This window comes from Staurois parvus, unplaced genomic scaffold (genome assembly GCF_062004578.1).
Source record: "Staurois parvus isolate SC_StPar_1 unplaced genomic scaffold, SC_StPar_1.0 ptg000282l, whole genome shotgun sequence".
NCBI lineage: Eukaryota > Metazoa > Chordata > Amphibia > Anura > Ranidae > Staurois > Staurois parvus.
The window spans coordinates 2,599,270-2,626,195 of NW_028318078.1; the positions used below are offsets into that span (position 1 = coordinate 2,599,270).

Below are 26,926 nucleotides of genomic sequence, written 5' to 3' on the forward strand. Positions count from 1 at the left end.
TTTGAAATATATTGAATATGGCCAAAATTGTAGTATTTCAAATGTATGTCAATATATTTGGGAAGAATATTTTTAAAATATATATCAAATATATTTTTCTTCCATGTGGGGACTCCCCCCAGCCCCATGTGACATCACAGGCGCCTGAGCAGCTAATCACCAAGCATCAGTGCTGTTATATGACAAGAATGGGAGTGAGCCAACTTTTTCCCATACCCAAATATACAGAGTACAGAGAAAATCTAAGCTGCTGGTATAGCTGCCATCATTGTGAACTTGTTTCTTTGCGCTGCATGCATTCATGAAAAATACATGGTTTCTGAGGTTAAGATGTGTAGCACTGAACAAAGCTGAATCAATCTAACCTGTAGTAGCCTTTCTAATACTGTTGAAATGATTAGGTAGACCATTGCAAAACAGTGGTTGGGAATGGAAACATTTGTACAAATTCTCTGCTTGAATTCATTTCTATTCTATAAAAGGACCAGTTTCAACATTTCTAACTCACATCTGTAACAGGTACTTAGGAAGACACTTGAAAGCTAAACATGCATGGCACATAGAACAGAAATTAGGCAAGTTCAGTAGTAATACAGTTTATGGCGCAATAAGTATTGTGTGTACAAAACTCTCAATGCAGAACTGCAGAAGGTTCATAGAGTCCAGTTGGAGCATTCAGGGTAACTGCTCGCTGACCTCAATGTAGCACCTCTGAAGAGACTGAAGTATCTCTAGGCCAGGGGTGGGCAAACCTTTTGACTTGAGGGCCGCAATGGGTTCATATATTGGACCCGGGGGCCGGACCAAGAGTAGATGAATGATGTGTATGTGTCATCCATAGTAAGTATAGTAATATTCCCCCATAGTAAGCATAGTAATTCATCCCCCATAGTAATTCATCCCCCATAGTATTTCATCCCCCATATAGTAATTCATCCCCCATATAGTAATTCATCCCCCATAGTAATTCATCCCCCATAGTAATTCATCCCCCATATAGTAATTCATCCCCCATAGTAATTCATCCCCCATATAGTAATTCATCCCCCATAGTAATTCATCCCCCATAGTAATTCATCCCCCATATAGTAATTCATCCCCCATAGTAATTCATCCCCCATATAGTAATTCATCCCCCATAGTAATTCATCCCCCATATAGTAATTCATTCCCAATATTAATTCATCCCCCATATTAAGTCCCCCCTGTGTCAATTCACTTACCTTTGCTCCGCGCGTTCCTCTCGCCATGTTCCCGCGCCGTTCCGGTGTAGCACGAAAATCTGTCTCCTATGAGGATCTGTCCCCCTCGACGTATCTGCGCATGTGCCAGTTTCAGGCATTAGCAGCCGATCGGCGATCTCCGGCACATGTGCAGATACGTCGAGGGGGACAGATCCTCATAGGAGACAGATTTTCATGCTACACCGGTCTTTAGGGCGGACTGTGAGAGCAGCCTAGCGGGAGCCTAGCTCCGCGGGCCGGATTAAAAGGTCCGCCGGGCCGTATACGGCCCGCGGGCCGTAGTTTGCCCATTGCTGCTCTAGGCTAACAGATAAGAAAAACAGCAGGGCGCAGACTGACTGTAGTATATTAACAGATTTATTGTGGTGAAAAGACAAATGGCAACTCACATTGTGACAGTTAAAATCAGCTTAAGTGCAGCATTAAATGTACTAAGAAACACTAGTAAATGAGCAACTCACATGGGAAGAAGAAATTGCACTTTTTATATGTAATCTGTGAGAGCAATCAGCTCAGGCATTTGGGATGGGGAGCCTCTTAATAAAACTTGAAGCCTGGAAAGTCAGGATGTCAGGCTGGAGGACAGCTTAAATAAGGAAGTGGAAACCAACAAGATGGCGGAGGGCTTCTGTGGGATGCAGAGCAGACCAGATGTGATGTCATCTGGAAGCCAGGGAGTTGAGCTGTGCATTTCAAGGCTGCCCAAGCCTCTTTCTCAAGCTAACCTTCATTCTCCTTAACAGGAGTGGTTGGATCACAAGGCAAAAATCCTTTGGTAGGCCAAACAGCTACCATGCATGTTATTTATATGTGTAATTAACCCTTTGAGGACCAAGGGACGTATTTGTCCCTTGTTTGTAATTGCGTGTATCATCTGATTAAGAACTTAAAACTCTTTTTTTTTTTTGGTTTGAGTCAAAATATTAGTTCTTATCAACAAACAACAAATGGATCTAGCTTTTTGCCAATTATTTCATGAAATGGCTTAGTTACAGCAACTGAAGTGTACGAACTTTAAAAACAAAAAAATTGATTCTTTTGGCGTTCCAAAACCTTACGGTCCTCAAAGGGTTAACCTGATTAGAAGTCAGTTTAAATTCTAATTGGCTGAAACAAGTTACTGTTTTACTAAAGAAATTGTCACTTTTTCCATTCAGGACAAAGTGACAAATTCTCTGTTGTAAAAAACAATACCCTACCTGATGAAATTCAACTTCCCCTTTCTTCCCCCGGTGCTTCATGCCTCCATTGGAGTTGAGACTTCAAACCCTGTGAAAGTTCCATGTCAGATGGTGTTGAAGGTTACACAGGGTTGACTGCTTCCTCTTCCTCCAATTCAACAGTGTTCAGGATTGACATTTGGCCCTTATAGACCACTGTATCCTAGGAGGAGATCAAATGCTCCAATTTACCGGAAGGGACAAAGAACCTAAAAAAGCCTCCAACAGAGCAATACAATGGCAAGGGAGGTGAGAATAAATGGGCAGGGTTGTTTTTTTATAAGAGAACCATATTTACTTTAAGTGGTCACGTCCAAGTCCTAAACAAATTTTTTTTCTAAAAATCAGTTGCTATTATACTTCATGGCAAGCTTTCTTACCTAGTCCCAGCAAAAGGCAGTGATCCACTCTCAGCTTCTCTTCGAGCAGATTACTCACTGTGCTCTTGTACATTGCAGATTCTTGGTTACTTTGACTATGCTTTCACAGGAATCTTTACAGTTGAAATCTTCTTAAAGGTAAAATCGTGTTCTTTTTTGATGATCAGAATGATGTCTATGATAACCTATAATTCTTCTGTACCCTCAGGTGCTAGGATATGCAGATTATGTCTTCACTAGTATGTTTACATTTGAAATCATATTAAAGGTAACCTGGTTTGTGTGAAAATTGTATTTAAAACAGCAGTACAATTATATTTACTGTCACTTTACAGAAATTGGTCAGAAAAATTGTTTTTTTTTCCAGCAAATGTATAAATATGTTCAGAATACGTTTGATGTTTATAGAAATTAAGTGTTAAAATAGTAGCCATTATCATTTATTTTTGTAAAGATTTGGCATTTTTAACATTGCTTTCATCCTTGTGACAGCTGTTTCCCCTTATCTTGTATATCTTGTATGGATGTCACAGGGACAGAGAGTGAGAAAAAATGTTACAGAAATATAAAACCTGACACGTTAACTATTACCTCCTTTATCCAAAACTAAATCAGAAAAAAAAAGTTTAGACTCATGCTTTAAAGGAAACCCATCCAAACAGCAATACGGAGGCCACCGTTGATTATCTCCCCCTGCAAATGCTAGTTCCCTGAATCCCCCTCATCCTCTAGCATCATTCTTTTCTTAGACACTGTTACTAAACTAGTATGCACTCCAGGTGTCACAATCAAGGGTCAGGCTTGGAGACCAGTATCTATAGCACTAGATAGGTTTACACCGACCAGCAGGATAAGTACACAAGCAGGTCACCTTGGTGGATGACGTGGGCTCACCTGAGGTGCAGGGTCTAGCTGGTCTTCAACAGAGCTTCTAATGGTGGAGATGGGTTTATCTGCCTGCTAGTCCCAGGTTGTAGTCCTCAAGATCTCCCCACCATTATTTGAGAAAGCCAGGGTCCGGTGGCAGAAGGAGCAGGTAGGAATCAAGTAGAAGTGTAGTCCATACAAGCAAAAGGTTGGTACCAAGTGCTTGAAGGTTGGGATCAAGTGAAAGCATAGACAATGAAAAAGGTAAGTACCAGATGGTTACAAGTTGGGATCAAGTATAAACATAGTAGAAGAACAAGTCAAAGGTCGGTAGTGGTAGTGAGGACTTGGATGGCAGCAGGAATGAAAGGAGCAGGATATTGGCTGGAGAGGAGCACAATAATTTGGCAAACATGAATTGCAGAGGCGTGGCTTTAAGTCAGGAAGTTCATGGGAGGAGTAAAGGGTTCAAGGTTCACCAGAAACAAGTAACAAAGCGAGGTTATCCAAGGAATTGGGCAGAGAGTTATCTAGCATCTCAGGTCAGACAACATGGATGTTCAAGGTGACAGCCATAGTAGATAGAATAGGAAAATATATTCGTAATTCTAAAGAAGAGCAACCCTATAAGAAAGTAACATACATAGTAAAAATTGTAACACATTTTACAATCACAGCTGGATTTAGCCAAAAATCTAATTGTCCTGATTTACATTATTAAAGTGATTGTAAAGCTTTGCTTTTTATTTATTAAAATAACAAACATGTTATACTTATCTGCTCTGTGCAATGGTTTTTCATAGGTCTTCCTCCACTTGGGTCCCCCGTCTGCGCTTCTGGCTCCACACCTCCCTGTTGAGTGCCCCCAGAGCAAGCCATTTGCTCTGGGGGCACTCATTCATACTTGCTCCCAGCACACAACTTGGCCCTGCCCCCTGCTCCACATCATTGGCTCTGATTGACAGCAGCTGGCTCCTGCTGCTGTATCTGAGCCAATGAGGAACAAGACAGCCGAGAGAACTTTGGCTCTTGTACACATCTCTGGATCAAGATCAGGCTCAGATACAAATGGGGGGGGGTAGGGTAGCTGCACTCAGAAGTTTTTTACCTTAATCCTTAATTGGAATGCAGTAAGGTAAAACATATTCTGCCTTAACAACCACTTTAAATCAAAGTTTTAAATTTCATTTATGCAGGTTTTTGCATTAAATTATTATCTAGCATTATGTAGCTTTTTTCTACTTGTGTGATTCTGACTCTTCAGTTTGAGACTCAAGGGTCAAAAGTCACAAAATGTGTGACAGTTTCTTCCTTGTCTTTTTGTGACATTCATGTGCATTCAGTTTTTCTGCTGCAGGATCTTTACGGACCCATATTGTGTACATTTACATCAAACTGCCTCTGATCCCTCACGTTTAGGTTGGAAAAAAAAGAAACGGACACAAAGCTTTCCTAATTTTTTTTCCTGACTTAGACAGACTTGGAGGTAATCTGATGTAAACAGGCTCACGTTTGTTTACATTTGCCTGCCCATAGACTTACATGGAGCTTCTAATCAGGCCTGCTGGAAAAACTGACAGGCAGACTGGATAGGACCACCCTTGTGAAAGATTTCCTTTAGTGATTCTCTAGAATTTCTGACTAGTGCAGAAAGTATATGCTGTATTTTTATTAGTGGCAGCAAAGCTGGCTTTCTTGAAATGTTAATGTCAAGTGTTTGCTGGTGAGTGACTGCCCGGTATCATACTAAAAATACAGAACATGAGACGAGCTAAAATGGCGTAACGTCACTTCACCATAATTTAGTTTAATGGCGCTGTAGATTATATCTAAAGATAACTCACTGTAAACATCTGCACAAGGATAATAAAGAACGTTCAGTAGATTCATTAATTGTTACAAACAATACTTCTTGTACTGTTGATTTAAATACTTTTTTCTGTGTGGGTTTTGTTTGAATGGAGTGTGTTTATTCTGCACAATAAAAGCCAAGAGGCATTTGTCTTTGACAGAAAATAATGTGTTTCTGGAGTTCTACATTGCGTGGCTGCATCTAACTGAACAGCAGAACATTTCCACCAAAACTACAGCTTACCAGAGTAGTATCCATGGATCTCATTATGGTACTCTTCCATAGGTTATTGTTTGCATTCTCATGTTGCATACCTGAATATGCCCTGTTTCTAAATGATAAAAGGTTGCTGTCTTCTCTCCATACATAGAAGAAGTGTTCCTTTTCTAAGGGTGATCCTGTTAGGTAGGTACCTGGGTAGGTATAACCCTTTCATATCCTAGGCAATTTGCACCAATTTTCTACTGGGAAATTCAAAGTCCCGGTAAGTCCATACCCTTCCAAACAACTTAAGGGTTTCATATCAACTAGAATGCTTTTAAGGAATGCGCCTGTACACCTAAACTAATCCTTTATTGCACAGACGATGTTCAGGACTAAATTTTGTCTCTCTTGGGCCTGTTCTCTAATGGTGCCAAGGGTCATACATCTTCAGTGGTGGTGATTCAATGATTTTTATTTGGTTTTTCAAACATAACCAAATAAGCACCAAAATGGTCTATGCAGGGGCTAAGGAAAGAGCTTGCAATAATACAAAACACAAAGAGGTGCCAACGGAAATCAAAACAGAGTAGTATATCAGGTAAACGGGGAGCCCAAATGAAGAATCCCAAAACATAATTCTGTACAGTATAAGCGAAAAGACGGGTTTTCCATTCGAGTAACAATCCAATACAAAACAAAAGATAAGATTTGAAATAGAGATTGGGGGTTAAGGGAACCCAAAGATCAGAAGGAGAAAAAACAGGAAAAAAGGTGGACTGGGAAGGGGGTGGGGGGGAGAACAGCAATCATAAGCTGCCGATACTAGCCAGGTATAACGAGGGGAAAGCATACTCAATTGGTTCCCAAATTTTGGAACAGGAATGTGAAATTTGGAATAGGAATCCTTCAGGGCACTAGACATTTGTTCATTATTCATGAGGGCCATCATGTGTTCTTTTATGCCCTGGAATGAAACTAAGGGTTTTTTTTCAGGCCTGAGCAATAGTTCTCTTAGCTGACAGGAATAAATATGATGACGATTTCTGTTGGTAGGCATATAGACTCGGGGCAGGACAGTGTATTAAATCCAATTTAGTGTCCTTACTGATCGTCAATTGAAACAAAGTACACAACAGGCCTAAGAGCCAGAACCAAAAGCCTACTAGTCATGGGCATATCCACCAAATGTGAAGGACATCCCCGTGATGGCCACCGCTCCTGAAACTGCAGTCGCTATAGCTAGGATTGGTATGGTTCGTCCAGGCAGGGACCCAGTTGTTAGTGTTTCAAGCATTAAAAAATTGGCTCTGAACCTCTAAAAACTTATTTTTGCATAGTTACTAGAAGATCTATCAGTTTGCATTTTATCCAGATTGTGATACAGTATAATGCAAATAGTTACTGCTGTGCCATTTTGCTCTTCTTCTTCTTACCTAGGTAGGGAGTGTAAAGTAAAGCATCTGGTGATGTCCCTCCTGGGACAGACCAAGTGGAGTGATAAATATTTGATGATGGTGACTGGAATGGGGGGTAGAATAGAGAATAAAAGGACATCTGCCGCAGCCAAACTGAAGGGCAAAGGGCTGGTGTAGATGGAGGTTCCTATCTGTTATGGACCTCAGTGTACCAGTTATTCTTTTCCTAAGGTTGAACCTTTTTTGTTTACACAGATCTTTGTATATCTGGTATTCTTTACATTTTCATGTCTCATTGATGGAAATCTTTTTAGTAAAAGCTTACTGAAACTGCAAAGAGATCTTTCCTGGCTGTTACCCCTTTCTGACAGCCTGCTCAAATTTCTGAGAACTTCTGGGTGCCAGTATCCTGTGGATTTGGTGGAAATGTGCATATTGCATGGGGGGCTGGTGTTATACTGACATGGACTGTGCACACAATGTGCTAGCAATCTTTTCATCGTTTAATATATTGCTGGATCGCATGAGCTTTTTCTGTTGTATGACACTGCACAAATTGCTGCCTGGGCTCTTTTTTGGAATTGCAATGCAGTCCGCATCATGTCTAACATTCCTGTTTCTGCCTTTCTGTTTCTGCAAACTTTATTGCTGTATGCTAAACTTTTCAAGGAGTGATGATCTGTGGGGCTTTAGTTGGCATTTTATCTATGTAATACAAGTTTAATATATAGTAAATAGGGACACACACTTCCTGTTTTTTTGAAGAGAAGTCTGTTAAATTGATTTTGGTGGATTGCAGCATCCTAGATCTTTGCATTTAATGGCATAGACTATCACGCCATCTAGGTTGATTTACTAAAGGAGAGAAATTTAATTTTGCAAAAGTGAATGTTCATTTAGCTTAGCAACCAAAGTTAAAATATGTTCACTGCAGTAATTTAATTTATGTGTTTTTTAACTTCCCTTGTATGTATTTACAGTGAACAGGTTTAGCATTATCATTAAGCTACGTAAACATTCTCTTTTCAAAGGAAAGATTCACTACTCCTTTAGTGAATCAATACCATTGTGAGATGCATATCAATTGGACCCAGATGGCTTTGAAGCAGATTTTGAAGAGCCATTTATCTATTTGCAAGAGTTCCTCATTGTCACCTGCCCCTACAGTTCCTTAGCATATTGTGTTGAAGCATCCACTGCAAAAAGGTTTGTCATCTACTATGACCTCAACTAAACCTTTTTCGCATTTCAGTCTCTACACACTCTACTTTAAGTGCACCTGGTGCTACAGTATTGACAATAATTTCTATGGAGGTTGCTTTTGCACAGTTTGTCTTGAAGCTGTACTATAAAATAGCAGGTGGTGCTGTTTAAGGCTTCCTTGAGTAGAATTCCTTAATTGCCATAATAAAGATGATTTTCCAGTGAATGGTACTAGTTATCAAGCCGTATATCTTACATTTCACAGTGAGAAATGTCTAAATTTAAAACATTGATCTTCTAGTTACAACAGTCACATGTGCTTCCTGTCAGCCCGCTATATGTTGAGTCTGATGTCACTACTTGTATGAAGTCCCTGAATTGGTTTGCAACAATTCGATCTTTGTATTTTTCAGTGTATTAATCTTTTTTTTGGTATCATAGATGTTGACATTCGGAGCATTTCTACACAAAGGTTCATTCTGCAGAAACTATTTTAACTTATTGGATCTGCTGGTTGTTGGAGTTTCTCTGGTTTCCTTTGGTATTCAGTAAGTATCTTGCGTATAAAGGTTTGCTGTTTTTTGCACTTTGTTGTTGGTGATCATTTTGTAAACCATAGTATGATTGTAGCCATATTCTTTGGATTGCATTAAGATTTATAATAAACTGAGTGTACATTTAATATACACTATATTGCTAAAAGTATTGGGACGCCTGCCTTTACATGCACATGAACTTTAATGGCAGTCTTAGTCTGCAGGGTTCAATATTGAGTTGGCCCACCCTTTGCAGCTATAACAGCTTCAACTCTTCTGGGAAGACTGTCCACAAGGTTTAGGAGTGTGTCTATGGGAATGTTTGACCATTCGTCCAGAAGTGCATTTGTGAGGGCAGGCACTGATGTCGGACGAGAAGGCCTGGCTCAGAGTCTCCACTCTAATTTATCCCAAGGGTGTTCGATTGGGTTGAGGCCAGGACTCTGTACAGGCCAGTCAATTTCTTCCACCCCAAACTTGCTCATCCATATCTTTATGGACCTTGCTTTGTGCACTGGTGCACAGTCATGTTGGAACAGGAAGGGGCCATCCCCAAACTGTTCCCACAAAGTTGGGAACATGAAATTGTCCAAAATATCTTGGTATGTTGACGCCTTAAGAGTTCCCTTCAGTGGAACTAAGGGGCCAAGCCCAACCCCTGAAAAACAACCCCACACCATAATCCCCCCTCCATCAAACTTTACACTTGGCACAATGCAGTCAGGCAAGTACCATTCTCCTGGCAACTGCCAAACCTAGACACATCCATCGGATTGCCAGATAGAGAAGCGTGATTCACTCTAGAGAACATGTCTCCACTATAGAGTCCAGCAGCGGCGTGCTGCATCCAACACTTTGTATTGCACTTGGTGATGTAAGGCTTGGATGCAGTTGCTCGTCCATGGAAACCCATTCCATGAAGTTCTCTATGCACTGTTCTTGTGTTAATCTCAAGGCCACATGACGTTTGGAGGTCTTTAGCTATTGACTCTGCAGACAGTTGGCGACTTCTGCACACTGTGCGTCATTTTATGTGGCTTACCACTTCATAGCTGAGTTGCTGTTCCCAGTTTCCTCCACTTTGTTATTATACCACTAACAGTTGACCGTGGAATATTTAGTAGCAAGGAAATTTCATGGATGGACTTATTGCACAGGTGGCAACATATCACGGTACCATGTTTGAATTCACTGAGCTCCTGAGAGCGACCCATTCTGTCACAAATGTTTGTAGAAGCAGTCTGCATGCCTAGGGGCTTGATTTTTTACACCTGTGGCCAAGGAGGTTTATGGAACACTGGAATGCAATAATTTGGAGGGGTGTCCCAATACTTTTGTCAATATAGTGTACAATACATCCAAATGAAAAAGGAGTATTACTGAGCCTCTGGTGTGTTTAATTTTCTTTATGAAAAAAAGTCCTAACATAATTAATTATTGCTAATACAGAGAACATAGCTTATAACTGAGCAAATAGATACAATGGTGATGAGATTGATGACCACTTCAAGGTACCACTGTACCAAAAAATCAATGTACAGCGGGTAAAATCAGTATTGAACATGTCACCATTTTTCTTGGTGACATAAATCAGGGTTTATTATTGGATTTCCCCCTACTTACATTAAATGATGTACTATCTTGTCAGCACCTATAATTAGCTAGTATATCTAAGCTCTGACAATATTGATGGTAGTAATATTTTACAATATTAGCTATATTAATAAACACAATGCTCAATAAAACAGGTCTTATTTATTTACAAAGAAAGTAAAACACTAGCAGAAAAATCTAAATAAATATTATAGAACATATAGAAATAAAAGAGCAAAGATGATACGTTACCTAAGTTTGTCCTCTAAGTTCAGTACCTGGCTGGTCTCTGGATAGAAAAGGGACGCAAGCATAGCTGGGCCTTACATTGAAAGCACTCAGACACCACCCACACAAACACCCTGGACCCTCCCGGTGTAGTCCTCGATCCAATGAGCGACAATCCATAACGTATAAGGGATTGTCCTCCCTAATCACTAGGTAGTATAATATTACCCCAGCCATCCTCCTGGAAGTATGTCATTGTCTCCACCAGGGGGCATTGCTATATTGCCAAAAATGCTTTGACCCAGGTCACCATTCTAGTCCACATCTTGTTTCTTTCTTCTGGTTAGAAGCCATGTAATCTGTCATTTTGATCTTCGTGTCACCAGGGAATCTGGGCTGATCTCTCCATGCCCACCCTATGGGGTATGTGTGAACTCCCAGGACCAGGATTTTGGTATGGGATCTTTTGTTCACACGCCCCATTGTAAATTCTTGTTTTATTGACATTCCAGCAGACCAAATGGTTCTTTGTTAACCAGGCAGTAAGAATACATAAATGTCTGATATAAAAACGTGTTGCCTTCCAACACTCGGTAAATGTATTTCTAAAGGTAACAGCAGACACATCATACTAGTTTATTTGTATTATAGCAGGAGGTCTGAAGCCCTCTTTGGAAAACTTGGAAATGCCTCCCCCTTGCCATCTCTATGTCTGAAGCTTGGTATCCCTAGCCATTACTCTGCTGCAAGCACTGTGCTACTACTACAGATTACACATGCAAATCAAGTTGCATTAACACATGGGGGTTATTTACTAAAACTGGAGAGTGCAAAATCTAATGCAGTGCTGCATAGAACCCCATCAGCTTCCAGGTTCTAATGCCAAGGCTTAATTGAACAAGCTGAACTTAGAAGCTGATTGGCTACCATACACAGCTGCACCAGATTCTGAATGCACCAGTTTTAGTAAATCTACCCTGCTTCATCATAGCAAAGGTCCTCATTTATGTAAGTCATGGTAGAGCTTGTAGTAGTTAATCACATTTAACTGGACTTATTCTGTAATGTTGAAGACAATTTTCTGCTTGACAACAGTCGTGTAACTCATACAATTAACACCTGCCCCATATTTTATGGCATCATGGGATTAAGATGTAATCAGAACGGAGATTTCACAAAACATTCACACTTCCTATAATTTTCTTGGACAGTCAACATCTGTCTTGACATATTCCATGGTGAAATACCTAATAAGGGGTTGGTTATCTGGAATCTCCCTTTTTATTATACAATTATGTACTATTTGTCTGTTCCTATAATTAATTAGTAAACATATAAGCTTTGACAATATTGAAAGACGTAATACACTGCAATATTAGCTATAATAACAAACACAATGCTCAAAGAAGCAAAGTCTTATTTATTTACACAGAAAGAAAATCCCTAACAGAGAAATCGAAACCTATATTACAGAGTATGTAGGAATAATAGTAAAGATGATACGTTGTGTAAGTTCGTCCTCAAAGCTAAGTATCTTTTAACTAGTTACACGTCAGAGCGGAAAGAGACTAGAAACATGGCCAACACTATAATTAAAGGCCCTCTCAAGCACTACCCACACACACACCCTTGACCCGCCTGGTGTAGTTCTCCATCCAATGAGCAAGCGTCCATAACTCCTAAGAGGCTGCCCTCCTTATTCATTAGGAAGTGTAGGATTACTTCCGGAAGTAAGTGGTCTCCACCAGGGGGCACTGCTGTATTGCCAATAACACTCCACCAGGGGGCACTGCTGTATTGCCAACAATGCTCCACCAGGGGGCACTGCTGTATTGCCAACAACCCTCCACCAGGGGGCACTGTTGTATTGCCAACCATGCTCGGACCCAGGTCAATCACTGCTGGCTAGAAGCCATATAATCTGTGCTTTTATTACTCATGTTGCCGGTGAGTCTAGGCTGAGGCTCTCTTATCTCCATGCCCCACCACTAGGGGGTGTGTGTGAACTCCCAGGACAAGGATTTTGGTATGCAGCCTTTTGTTACACCTATCCTGTAGTAAATACTTGCTTCTCTTGACACTCTAAGATAACATTCAATAGGCCAAATAGTTCTTTGGCAACCAGGCAGTAAGAATCCATAAATGTCTAATTTATTTATTTCAGGTACTTATATAGCGCCGTCAATTTACGCAGCGCTTTACATATATATTGTACATTCACATCAGTCCCTAACCTTCAAGGGGTGTACAATCTAAGGTCCCTAACTCACATTCATATACAAGGGTCAATTTAGACAGGATCCAATTAACCTACCAGCATGTCTTTGGACTGTGAGAGGAAACCGGAGTACCCAGAGGAAACCCACGCAGGCACAGGGAGAACATGCAAACTCCAGGCAGGAGGTGCCATGGCTGGGATCCAAACCAACGACCCCAGTACTGCCAGGCAGAAGTGCTAACCATTTAGCCACTGTGCTGCCCAAACATGATGCCTTCCAACACATAGTGATTCAACTAATTTGACTTACCCATGTAGCTATAAATTCTGGGCCATGTCCCTGGCACTCTTTAGAACTGAAGAAGCTACTTCGATAAGTAGCAGAACATCTTTGACATTACAGTCCTGTTGAATATACCTAGCTACTAAAAGCTATAATGTGCAACAGTACATTTTTTATTACAGTACCATGAGGCTGCAAACAGAAGCACTAGCTTTGCAAGTTTATTTCTATTGCTTTGGCCATAAACCTACCAATAAAGCCTCCTTCCCAGGTATTCCATATAATATACAGGATATGTATGGTGAGTCATAGAGAGAAATAATACAAGTTCCATTATACATGGTCTTTCTGCCTCTTTGTCAGTTTGGAAGTATCAATACCGTTGGTAGTTGAAGCACATTTCATTTTGTACAGTGATCTTATGCCCAGACCCAACCTTATAGTATCTTATTTCTACAGGTCAAGTGCTATATCTGTGGTGAAAATCCTGAGAGTACTGAGAGTACTCCGGCCTCTGAGAGCAATCAACAGAGCTAAAGGGCTGAAGGTATGGTTCTCGAGTTTTGATTTATGTTGTTAAAGCGGACCCTAACGTATAACTAAAGGCAAAACTTTTTGATTTGTTTTGGAGTGGAGTGGAGTGGAGAGGGTTTAGAACACCTGTCAGGTTTTTATTTCTGTCTGCTCCCCCATTAGGGAGATTTACCCTCTATTTGTTCTGTTTACTACTATCATCGAAAGTGAAAGTGAAAGAAAATTCAAAATTTTGGGTTGACACCCCTGGATTCCCTTTTTTTGGGAGAATTTCCTCTTACTTCCTGTTTTAGCAATGAGACAGGAAGTGAAAGGTAAATCTTCCCAATGGGACAGAGATGGCAAAAAAAAAACTGACAGAGATTATAACTCTCCCTTACACACTTTAGCTCTGAAATGTTTTACCCCCTTTATGACCAGGGCATTTTTTTATATTTGGCACTGCGCTACTTTAACCACTTCAATACCGGGCACTTTCACCCCCTTCCTGCCCAGGCAAATATTCAGTTTTCAGTGCTGTCGCACTTTGAACGACTATTGCGTGGTCACGCAAAACTGTACTTAAATGAAGTTTTATAATTTTTTTGAGACAGATAGAGCTTTCTTTTGCTGGTATTTAATCACCACTGGGGTTATTTATTTTTTGCAAAAAGAAAGAAAAAAGGCAAAAAAAAAAAATTATTTTCTAAGTTTCTGTTATAAAAATGTGCAAATAAGTAAATGTTCTCCTTCACTGATGTGCGCTGATGAGGCTACATTGATTACATTGATGGGCACCGATAAGGCTGCACTGATGGGCACAGATGAGGCTGCAATTCAGAAGGCGGAAATGATGCGCACTGATATGCTGCACTGATGGACATGGATTGGCACTAATGGGGCTGAACTGATATTCTGCACTGGTGGGCACTGATGGAGTTGCTCTGATAATCAGGGCACTGATGATCTTTGCCCTGATTATCAGTGTAAATGCCCCATGTCACAGTAAAGCCAGTTATTGGTTTTCTTTCCTCAGTGCTGTGACAACACCGAGGAAAGGAAATGCCAATAACTGGCATTTGCTTACATGTGATCAGCTGTGATTGGACACAGCTGATAGCATGGTAAAGAGCCAGCATCATTGGCTTTTTACCCTTATCGGTAATAAGCTGTATCCGAGGAACACAGCTCACCACAGATCTCCGTGCTGCATACCCCCGGGGGCGTGCACAAGCAACGTGAAGAGGATGTCATACGTCGTCCATCCGGAGGGGCGAAAGGCCCACTCAGCCCCCAATTTGCTATTACCTGAGCAGGAACCAGTTAACTGCCAATTGCGTGGTTATGCAAAACTGTACCCAAAATAAATGTATATAATTTTTTTCACACAAATAGTGCTTTCTTTTGGTGGTATTTGATAACCGCTATTTTTTTTTTTAAATGTATTGTAGAAATGAAAACTAATCCCCGAAAATTTTGAAAAAAACTTTTTATTTTGTTATAAAACATAACACATATAAAATTTTAATAATCCAGTTTTTTCATACATTTAGAGCAAAATGTATTCTGCTACATGTCTTCGGTATAAATACCAACAAGTATATATAGATTGGTTTGTGCGAAAGTTATAGCATCTACGAATGATGGTATATATCAGAGTTTTTATTTATTTTTTTTTATACTAGTAATGGCGGTGATCAGCAACTTATAGTGGACTGTGATAGTGTAGCTGGCAATATGACACTAACTGACACTGGGTGGGAACTGATTAACTGACACTTACATCTCCAGTGACACTAATACAGTGATCAGTGCTAATAATATACACTGTCACTGTACTAATGACACTGGCTGGAAAGAGGTTACCAAGGGTTAACTGTATGCCTAAAACAAAAAAGATAAGCACTAAAGTGGTAATAAAACATCCAGCTGCTCGCAAAAAGGATCAATACACCTCTCCCCAGAAGAAATTCAGTATAAATTGCAGGGCTAGTTAACTATAACTTAAATAAAGTGTATTAAACAAAGTATTGTGCTAATAAAGTCCCAGCAAAGAACTACAAGTAACAACAGTGTCCAGAGTATGTGAATATCCACTGGAACACCAATCAATCTTCCATATCCAACACCATTGTGAGTCCTTGATATCAAAAATGCACCAGGTATGTGGTTAATCTCCTCCACCAAATTGATGAAATGCACACTCACCACATGGATTTCTGCCAGGTCCGGAAGCCATTTTTAAGAAGCCTGAAAAAAAAGCAGCAGTGACTGTGTGCCTAACAATGTGTAATTTGTGTAAGTGTGCTTCTTTCACTAAGAGATGTGGTTGTTTTTAATCCCTGCTTTGCTTTGCCACATTGCTGCTCCGTGTACAGAGCTCTGTGTTGTTAATAAACACATGGCTCTGTACTGTGATTCACTAAGCTGATCAGCAGGCCAATGATTTAGGCCAGGGGTGTCCAAACTTTTTTCAAAGAGGGCCAGATTGGATGAAGTGAACATGGTGGAGGGCCGAACATATTTCCGAACATTCTTTGAACCATTACAATTAAATGCAAATAAATTATTTTATGCCAAGTTAATTGCAAACGACATACTTTTCATTTCATAACATTAAGATCAACTGACAGCTGAGTTTTCACAATGTATTGAAAATAAATTTAAAAAAAACTTACCTGCACTAATGTGAAGGGTGTAAAAGGTAGCTGGAGCTGAAGTCTCTGCTCGGCAGCCGGGAGGGGAAGAGAAACACACTTCACGCTGGAAGCCCGGCCCTGACGTCACCGCCCTCTGTCGCTCCCAGCGCGGCGCAGTCACGCATGCGCACTGCTCTCAAGCAGAAGACTGTCTGCCACAGAAGGGAGGGCCGTGCGACAGCCGCATTTACACAGACCAGGGAGAACGCGTCGCAGTCAGGCATGTGCACTGCCCTCTGCTCTCAAGCAAAAGACTGTCTGCCATAGAAGGGAGGGCCGTGGGAGGACCACATTACACAGAGCAGGGAGGGCTGTTGGAGGGCCATATTAAACCGACCCCCGGGCCGTAAATGGGCCGCGGGCCGGACTTTGGACATGCCTGATTTAGGCTAACCAACTTGTGCTGCACCGTATGACAGTACAGATGGGGTTGCGGGCCCGCAAGTGCGTGCCCCCTACCTGAAAATGCTGGATCATATATGTGTATTTGATCCAGCGCAAACTAGCTGCCCTTACGCAGTAAAAGTACATGGGGTGATCTGTAAGTGATTACTCTTTACAAAATGAAAACAAAGGTTTGCCTTTAGTTCTACTTTAACTGTATTTTACATCCAAAAACTAAAAACACTACTTAAATCATTATTAATATTGAAAGCAAGCTCGCTCATCCATCCACGTCTCCATGCTTTATTTTGTTGAGAAATAAATTTAAACCCCCCCCCCCCCCCTAGCATTTCTAGCTGCTACCATCTTGAATAAGGGCAGATGATTCATGTAGCATTTACTTATTGGAATCCATCTGACCTTAGCTCAGGCACACAGGCAGGAGGGTGTGCTTAGCTGAGAAAACCCCTCCTCCAGATAAAAAAAAAATTCATGAAGACAATGGGATTGTCAAGGTCCTACCTTTTCCCTGAGGTTATGTTACTCCATGTGCTGGCGTCCATCTTGGATTCTGCTGTGCATGATGGGAATCCTTTTATGCCTTCAGGTCTCTGTGGTCCATCCCCCAGAGGGGTGTGGCTGATGACATATAAGCCTGTGGCCCGCACATGCTCTTTGCACTTGTGTCTTGTGTCTTTGTGTTGCTATTACTCTGTTCTGACTCTCGTGACTCTCCTGGTATCTGGCTTGTGACTTGACTATTCTTTGTATTCTCCCTTGATCTGACCCTCTGTTGCTGAACCCGGCTCGTGACCTTTGATTCTCGTCTGCTGTCCTGTACTGTTTTGTCTTGTTGTTGTTGACCCGGCTTGTCTGACTACACTTTTGTCTCTTCCACCAGCTACACGCCATTGGCGGCGGCCATTACCGCAGCTTAGGTGTCTCGGGGGCCGCGACCTGGTTCCTGGCTGCGTCAAGTCCATCCCCACCATCAGGGGCCCTGGTGAAGGGCAGCCTGGGACTTAGACTCCGCGCCCTGGGGGACTTCGGTCTGTGGGTAGTGGTTGTCGTCAGCCAGTGCGTTACATTGTTAGGCCTGCCTGTCCGTTCCTCGGCTCCTGCCCTGACATTACACAAGTGCCATGAACCCTGACGGTGCAGGCACGCCTTCGCTCCCAATGCTAGTCGCCAGACTCGATCAACAGGATCACCTGTTGGATCAATTCGCTCAGGCATTGCAAACTCTGCTTGCACGCACTGCACACCTTGCTCCTGGTGCTATCAGGCCGGTAGTCACTCCGGTGGTCTCTCCCGCAGCTTCTCCGCCTATTGCGTCCACCACCTCGACGGCTGCATCAGCGGCGCCCAGAGGTATGACTGGTTCAGCCCCTCTTCCACAGCGCTTTGGGGGTGAGCCTAGTCAGTGTCGTGGGTTCCTCAACCAGGTGGGTATTTATTTTGAATTAATACCCCACGCCTTTCCGTTTGAGAGGTCAAAGGTGGGGTTCCTAATTTCCCTACTCTCAGACAAGGCCTTGGCCTGGACGAATCCATTATGGGAGAGGAACGACCCGGTGATTCAAGATTTTTCCGGTTTTGTCGATGCTTTCCGTAGGGTATTCGACGTACCGGCTCGTTCCGCCTCGACGGCCAAACTGCTCATGACCATGCATCAGGGTTCACGGACCGTGGCCGAGTACGCCATAGAGTTTCGTACCCTGGCGGCAGAGGTCGGTTGGAACAATGAGGCTCTGGTGGCTGCGTTTTCACATGGTCTTTCTGACACATTGAAGGACGAGATTGCAGCTAAGGAACTGCCTGTGGTGTTGGAGGAGCTCATCTCTTTCCTGATCCTGATTGACACCAGGCTCAGGGAGAGGCCTTCACTCAGGGAACGCCTGCGGAGGCCTTCCAATCGACTGGCACCTGCGTTTTCTGTCCCACCCGTTCCTCCCTCTCCTCCCACGCCTCCTGGGGATAGCTTGTCTGGTGGGGAACCCATGCAGCTGGGGTTTGCTCGCCTTTCCGAGGGGGAGCGGGCCGCTCGGCGTCGGGAGGGTCGCTGCCTGTACTGTGGCCTCGGTGGGCACTTTCGGCAGTCTTGTCCGGTCCGTCCGGGAAACGCTCGCACCTGAGATCATGTCGGGGACAGATCTTGGGTGGTGTTTCCTCGTCCCCGGCGTTCTGCAAGGATAAGCCACTGATCACCGTGGTCCTTTCTTGGACGGAGGGCTCGGTGACGGCCCAGGCGTTGGTAGACTCTGGGGCCGGTGGGTTGTTCTTGGACAGCTCGTTTGCTGCACAGCACTCCACTCCCCTGCAGGCTCGCGCTACCCCATTGGTTCTCGAAGCCATAGATGGCAGGCCCCTGCAGCCGCCGCAGGTTACCCACGAGACTCTGCCGATAGAGGTAGCCATTGGGGCTGTTCACAGGGAGTTGGCCTGTTTTCAGGTGATTTCTTCCCCACACTATTCGGTGGTTTTGGGGTATCCCTGGCTCCAGAGGCACAATCCAACCTTCAATTGGCAAACAGCCGAGATTCTCTCATGGTCTCCACAGTGTGGGGCCGGGTGCATCCGGGGGCCGGTTAAGGTATTGTGTGCCTCCTCGGACTCTGCGTTGCCCACCGACTATGGGGAGTACCGGGACGTGTTTGATAAGGTACGCGCTGGTACCTTACCGCCGCATCGTCCTTACGACTGCGCCATATCCTTGCAACCCGGGGCCACTCCTCCACGTGGCAGGGTGTACCCTCTCTCGGTTGCGGAGAATAAGGCCATGGAGGAGTACGTTGTGGATGCGCTTTCCCAGGGGCACATTCGTAAGTCTACTTCTCCAGCAGGAGCAGGTTTTTTTTTCGTAAAGAAGAAAGGTGGGGAATTGAGGCCCTGCATCGATTATAGGGGTCTCAATCGGATTACCATTAAAAATGCATATCCGATTCCTTTGATTTCTGAGTTGTTCGACCGCCTTAAGGGAGCAACAGTCTTTACCAAACTCGACCTTAGGGCGGCGTACAACCTCGTACGGATCAGACAGGGGGATGAGTGGAAGACCGCGTTTAACACCAGAACCGGGCACTACGAATACCTGGTGATGCCCTTCGAGTCGTGTAACGCGCCCGCGGTTTTTCAGGAATTCATAAACGATGTCCTTCGTGATTTGTTGCAGCAGTGCGTAGTGGTTTACCTGAATGACATCTTGGTTTACTCTACCTCCATGGAGTCTCATGTCCAGGATGTCAAGCAGGTGCTGCAACGATTGCGTGAGAACGGACTCTTTTGTAAACTCGAGAAGTGCGAGTTCCATCGATCCCAAGTTGCCTTTTTGGGCTACATAATTTCCGCGGAGGGATTTTCCATGGACCCTCAGAAGGTTGCTGCAGTTCTGCAGTGGCCTCGTCCCAATGGTCTTCGGCCCATTCAGCGCTTTCTGGGTTTTGCCAACTACTATCGGAAGTTCATCAGGAACTTCTCCACATTGGCAAAGCCTCTCTCTGACCTAACCAGGAAGGGGAGTAACCCTCACGAGTGGCCATCCGAGGCCATCATAGCTTTCGAGGCTCTGAAAGCCGCCTTTGCTTCGGCTCCGATTCTTTCACATCCCAATCCTGGGTTGCCCTTCGTCCTCGAGGTTGATGCTTCCGAGACGGGAGTAGGGGCTCTCCTGTCTCAGCGTCGGTCGCCTGATGGACCCCTACTTTCCTGCGGGTTCTACTCCAGGAAGCTTTCCTCTGCAGAGTGCAACTACCAGATTGGAGATCGGGAGTTGTTGGTCATCATCCTGGCTCTCAAGGAGTGGAGGCACCTGCTCGAGGGTTCCGCGGTTCCGGTCCTCATTCTTACCGATCACAAGAACCTGACTTATCTTTCGGAGGCCAAGAGATTGACACCCCGCCAGGCCAGATGGGCTCTGTTCTTGTCACGCTTCAACTATGTGGTTTCATATTTGCCTGGTTCCAAGAATGTCAGGGCTGATGCGTTATCACGGCAATACTCTGAGTTGTCCAGGGAAGACTCTGAGCCAATCTCACTTATACCTCCAGATCAGATCCTGGCTGCCATTCGCACCGGTCTGACCTCTCCTCTTGGGGAGCAGATTTTGGCGGCTCAAACTGATGCTCCTCCCGGGAAGCCGGAGGGTAGATGTTTCGTACCTGAGGGATTGCGCACCCGCCTGCTGCGTACCTACCATAACGCCAAAACTGCCGGGCATCCGGGGAAGAACCAGCTGTGTTGGGTCGTCTCTCGCTTATTCTGGTGGCCAACCCTCCGTGCCGACATTGCCTCTTATGTAGCGGCATGTTCGATCTGTGCCCAGAATAAGTCTCCACGGCATCTCCCTTTGGGTCTTCTACAACCCATTCCCAATGGGGTGCGTCCTAGGTCACATCTAGGTATGGACTTTATTGTAGACCTCCCGGTGTCTCGGGGTCATACGGTCATCCTCATGATCGTCGATCGGTTTTCCAAGATGTGCCATTGCATTCCATTCAGGAAATTACCCACAGCGCAAGAACTGGCCACGGTCTTTTCCAGGGAGATTTTTCGCCTGCATGGGTTGCCCAAGGTGATTGTCTCGGACCGCGGGAGTCAGTTCGTGTCCAGATTCTGGCGCGCCTTCTGCTCCCAGTTGGGTATTAGTCTCTCCTTTTCTTCAGCCTACCACCCGCAGTCCAATGGGGCTGCGGAGCGTTCCAATCAGGCCTTAGAACAATTCCTTCGGTGTTATATTTCAGACCATCAGGACGATTGGGCCGATCTCCTGCCTTAGGCAGAGTTTTCCAGGAACTCGGCGGTCAACTCCTCTTCCGGGATGTCTCCTTTCATGGCCAACTATGGGTTCCAACCCGCGGTATTACCTGAGAGGTTCTCACCACAGGACATTCCGGCTGTGGAGAACCATCTTGCTGCCCTGCGTTCTTCATGGGGGCAGATCCAGAGGGCCTTGAGGGACTCAGCTCAGCGCCAGAAGTTCCAGGCTGATCGCAGACGGTTGCCCGCTCCTTCATACCAGGTCGGCGATCGGGTGTGGTTGTCTACTCGCAACCTCAATCTTCGGGTGCCCACACCCAAACTAGCTCCCCGTTTTGTCGGTCCTTTCCGCATTCTCCGCAAAGTGAATCCGGTGGCCTATGCCCTTGCCCTTCCGTCTGGGATGCGGATCTCCAATATCTTTCATGTTTCCCTGTTGAAACCTCTGATCTGCAATCGCTTCACTACCTCTCTGCCTCGGCCCCGTCCTGTCCGGGTTGATGGTCATGAGGAGTATGAGGTGAGCCGGATCCTGGACTCTCGATTGGTGCGAGGTCGATTACAGTTCCTGGTTCATTGGCGCGGTTATGGTCCCGAGGAGCGTTCCTGGGTTCCTTCCGCGGATGTCCATGCTCCTGCCCTCCTCCGCGCTTTTCATACCCGCTTTCCTCAGAAACCTTTTGTTGAGCCGCGGAGGGGGAGGGGCCCTTGAGGAGGAGGTACTGTCAAGGTCCTACCTTTTCCCTGAGGTTATGTTACTCCATGTGCTGGCGTCCATCTTGGATTCTGCTGTGCATGATGGGAATCCTTTTATGCCTTCAGGTCTCTGTGGTCCATCCTCCAGAGGGGTGTGGCTGATGACATATAAGCCTGTGGCCCGCACATGCTCTTTGCATTTGTGTCTTGTGTCTTTGTGTTGCTATTACTCTGTTCTGACTCTCGTGACTCTCCTGGTATCTGATTCGGCTTGTGACTTGACTATTCTTTGTATTCTCCCTTGATCTGACCCTCTGTTGCTGAACCCGGCTCGTGACCTGTGATTCTCGTCTGCTGTCCTGTACTGTTTTGTCTTGTTGTTGTTGACCCGGCTTGTCTGACTACTCTTTTGTCTCTTCCACCAGCTACACGCCATTGGCGGCGGCCATTACCGCAGCTGAGGTGTCTCGGGGGCCGCGACCTGGTTCCTGGCTGCGTCAAGTCCATCCCCACCATCAGGGGCCCTGGTGAAGGGCAGCCTGGGACTTAGACTCCGCGCCCTGGGGGACTTCGGTCTGTGGGTAGTGGTTGTCGTCAGCCAGTGCGTTACATTGTTAGGCCTGCCTGTCCGTTCCTCGGCTCCTGCCCTGACAGGGATGTATGACATCATTTTGGCATAGGCCAAAAACCACGAAATGTTAAAAGAAAAAGTTTAAAACAAGTAAATATAATTTACCTTCCTATCTATTTATTGATGCTAGCAGCATGATTAAACATGTTGATTGAGAGAGTAAAGTCCTGCTTTAATTCTGAGCTAATGTAGGGAATTAGTTGAAATATCTGTTTAATTTGCTGTTAGCTATTTAGAGATGATGCAGAGGAGAATCAATAAAAGCAACATAAAATAAGAGCCTCATTAAACAATTATTGCTCCTACACTGTACAGATCATATTGCAACGGGTTTATTGTTCTATTAATCAGTAATATGGCGCCTCTCCTCTGCATGAGTACTGCAGCACACTGGGAACACTGAAGATTTTCAGTGGAGGTTGTGGCAACATTTTTATTTTGGAAGAACTTTATGAAACATGTATAATAAAACAGTACAATTAACCACTTGTCTACCAGGCACTTATACCCCCTTCCTTACCAGGCCAATTTTCAGCTTTCAGAGCTGTCGCGTTTTGAATGAGAATTGCGTGGTCATGCAGCTCTGTACCCATATGAAATTTTTATCATTTTTTTCTCACAAATAGAGCTTTCTTTTGGTGGTATTTACTTGCCACTGGGTGCTTTACTTTCTGCGCTATAAACAAAAAAAGAGCAAAAAATTTGGAGAAAAAAAAAGGTTCCTTTGTTTCTATTATAAAATTTTGCAAACAGGTAATTTTTCTCCTTCACTGATGTGCGTTGATGAGGCTGCACTGATAGGCAGCACTGATGGGCACTGATAGGCAGCACTGATGGGCACTGATAGGCAGCACTAAAGGGCACTGATAGGCGGCACTTATAGGCAGCACTAATGAGGTGGCACGGATAGGCGGCACTGATAGGTGAAACTGATAGGCGGCACTAATGATGGGTACTGATAGTAAGCACTGATAGGCGACACTGCTGGGCACTGACTGGAGGCACTGCCGGGCACTGACTGGCGGCACTGCTGGGCACTGACTGGCTGCACTGCTGGGCATTGACTGGCGCAACTGCTGGGAACTGACCGGCACAACTGCTGGGCACTGATTGGCAGCACAGAAGGGCACTGATGGGCAGAGGTGGGTGGCACTGATGGGCAGAGGTGGGTGGCATTGATGGGCACAGGTGGGTGGCACTGATGGGCAGAGTTGGGTGACACAGGTAGGTGGCCTGATGATCGGTGTCGATCCCTGCTCTGACAACTGCCGGTTCTCGGCAGTACTTTCCCCACGTTCTGACAGCGTGAGGAAAGTGCAGCCGAGAACCGGCAATTGCATTTTCCTGTGATCAGCGTGTCTTTGGACACGGCGATCACGAAGATCGCCGGGTGCGCGCCCCGGGGGGCGTGCAGGAGAGCGTGTTCTGGGAGGACGTCATATGACGCCCTCCCAGAACTGGCCGTCCGCAGTGTAGCTGTCATTCAGCTATCTGCGTTCGGCAACTGGTTAAAGGAATCAATACTGTGTCTGTTGTATACACTGCATAAAGGAATACAGTTTCATAAAACTAGTAAAGCATTTTTAACATGCTTTCAATGCATTTTTCCACCTTATGTGACTTTTAAGGCCTATAGGAAATACATTTTAACGTGCAAAAATTCATGTATTGTTTCTTTTGCATCAACACAAGTATACATAAACCCAAGCACAAAAATGTAATATTGCAGCTTACACGGCATTAGATATAGAGGCTTCATTGGGGGTTTTTTTCTGCCTTTTTTCTTTTATTTCACCTGGTGATCCTGACAGTATTACACTTTATGTCCAACAACACTCACTCTCTATACTGTATCTGTAGAGGAGATGCATTGTCGGCTTAGGCTGCTGTCATACTTTAGACTACAAACAACTGACCTCTCCTAATCTCCAAAACATCAGGGTGCAAAATCTGTAGCAGCTGTGCGTGTTAGCCAATCACCTTCTAACTTCAGCTTGTTCATTTCAGCTTTGACAAAAAAAGATGGAAGCTGATTGGGTTCTGTGTACAGCTGCACCAGATTCTGCACTGTCTTGTTTTAGTAAATCAAGCCCAAATTGTTCAGAAGCCCATGGAAGAGAACTAGGAAGCCTGTGAAAGGATAAATTCACCTTACATGTTCCACCCGTGTTTTTATGTTCCCAATGCTGAAGTTCCCCGTACTAGCTGTCACTTTTTAAAAACAGGGCAGCTGTGTGGGGCTTTGCCCACACAGCCACATCAGTCATTTAGTGTTCTGTGAATGAATGAACTACAAGTCCCAACAGCCTTAGCGGCTGTCAGCCTGTAGTTCTCAATGAACTACCATGATGCTGTGGAGCACTGTAGTATTTCATTGAGTCTTTCTGTCTGTACATCTGCTTGCTCATACATTAAGCAGATATACTGACAGGTCTGCAGGAGACCTGCATGGCACCAGTGATCTGCTGTTCTCTGGTGCAATGCTTTACAGACTCCTGCAACCAAAAATAATAGTACTTATAATAATTTTTGGTCAAAAGGTGAACTTATTCCTTAACATTGTTTCTGCTCTCAGTTCAGTACACAGGAAGTTAGGATAAGTTTCTGGGAGGACTAAAATGTATTTTTTGTGTACTTGCAAAAAATATAATTGGCCTGAGAAAAAAAAAGAATACCACTGCAGCCACCACATGGAAGGACTAGTGCAATGCAATATATTATATTATTGTTGTTGGTTTTGGATCTACCTAACCTTCCTAGCGGTAATCCAGAGTGTGGCTTGGGGTTAATTTACAGTACCCAAAGCGGCGACCCCGAGCCACACTCGGGATTACACTGTAGTCCTTGTCCTGTGATCCCCCAATCCTTACCTTGTCCTGCGATCCCCCAATATCCTCCCTCTGTGTCCTTTGGCTGTGTCCTCCATCTGTCTTCTGGGTTCCCTTCCCTACGAACATCAAGAGATTCAAAAAAGTAAAAACATGACATACACACAATACGTTGTAATCTGTTAGGATTACATTACTGTATCAAACCATTTCACATAAATTTTGTCCCTAGTGCTTTGTACTGTGCCCTGCCTGCACTTTTACCGTTTCTGCCTGGATACTTGAGAACGTCTATGGCATCCAAAAAGCATCCCTTTAGGTCAAAAGCGGTTTTAAACCAGCTAGAAAACAGCGATAGTGAATTAGAATCACTTGCAGAATTGAGTGATAGTGATTCATGGGGAAATTCATCATCAGACACTGAAAGTGATGACAGTGACGATTCTGCGACTGAGCTCAGTGATGTGCAAAATTGGTGCTCTATTTCAAATTTCAGTGTTTTTGGTTTGATTACATTATTGAATTACATTTATTATTATATTATTATTTTTTATAATTATTTATTATATTATAATTTATGATTTTGTGTTTCAAACTTTATCATACGCGGGATGTTTACTTGTTTGGACAGATTTAAGTGAGTTATTCCTAAGAATTACAGGCCTACAATATAAAACAAATTTCCATGCAAAACAATGTACTGCTTTGACATTCAAAAATATTGACATAATTAGACCGCCAGGGAGGTTAAATTTGTTAATGCTCAAAAAAACATGAATATTCCTGCTCTAACAGTTATGAAGAAAGCCGTTGAACTCATGTCCCAACATGCAGTATTCGGTTGCAGATGTATAAAGAAGTCCCAATCTCTGAGACCAATTTATTCACTAAAGGCCTGTGTATCTGACAACCGGGGGGCACCAGATTTCTGAGAGTTGCAGCTTTTAGCCCCATTCTTGTTTTCTTTACAAAAATAAACCAACTTTTCTTCATAAATAAAGACTTGAAGGATGTGAGTATTCAGATATGAATTTGAATGTGAATGAAAGGCTGGTCATTATGATTCTGAACCATGGCCTGCAGAAAGCAGATAACTGCCAGGTTAAAGATTGGAGCCATTAAATTAGACTAGATTAACACATACAGATATTTATTACCCAAGTATAACAGTCCCTCT

The 26,926-nt window shown here is 43.9% G+C and overlaps 1 protein-coding gene across 8 annotated transcripts in view; it reads left to right on the top strand.

The window, feature by feature from the left end:
• CACNA1D (calcium voltage-gated channel subunit alpha1 D) overlaps positions 1-26,926 on the top strand; it is a 537,089-nt gene that overhangs the window by 372,491 nt on the left and 137,672 nt on the right. For 5 of the 8 annotated variants that reach the window (XM_089681858.1, XM_089681856.1, XM_089681860.1 and 2 more), the window contains exons 21-23: positions 3,053-3,112; positions 8,827-8,933; positions 13,703-13,790. In XM_089681858.1, coding sequence (XP_089537984.1) covers positions 3,053-3,112; positions 8,827-8,933; positions 13,703-13,790 — 255 coding nt within the window. Of the gene's footprint in view, positions 1-2,922; positions 2,983-3,052; positions 3,113-8,826; positions 8,934-13,702; positions 13,791-26,926 lie in introns of all 8 variants that reach the window. The other 3 variants (XM_089681863.1, XM_089681857.1, XM_089681862.1) reach the window with 2 other exon arrangements.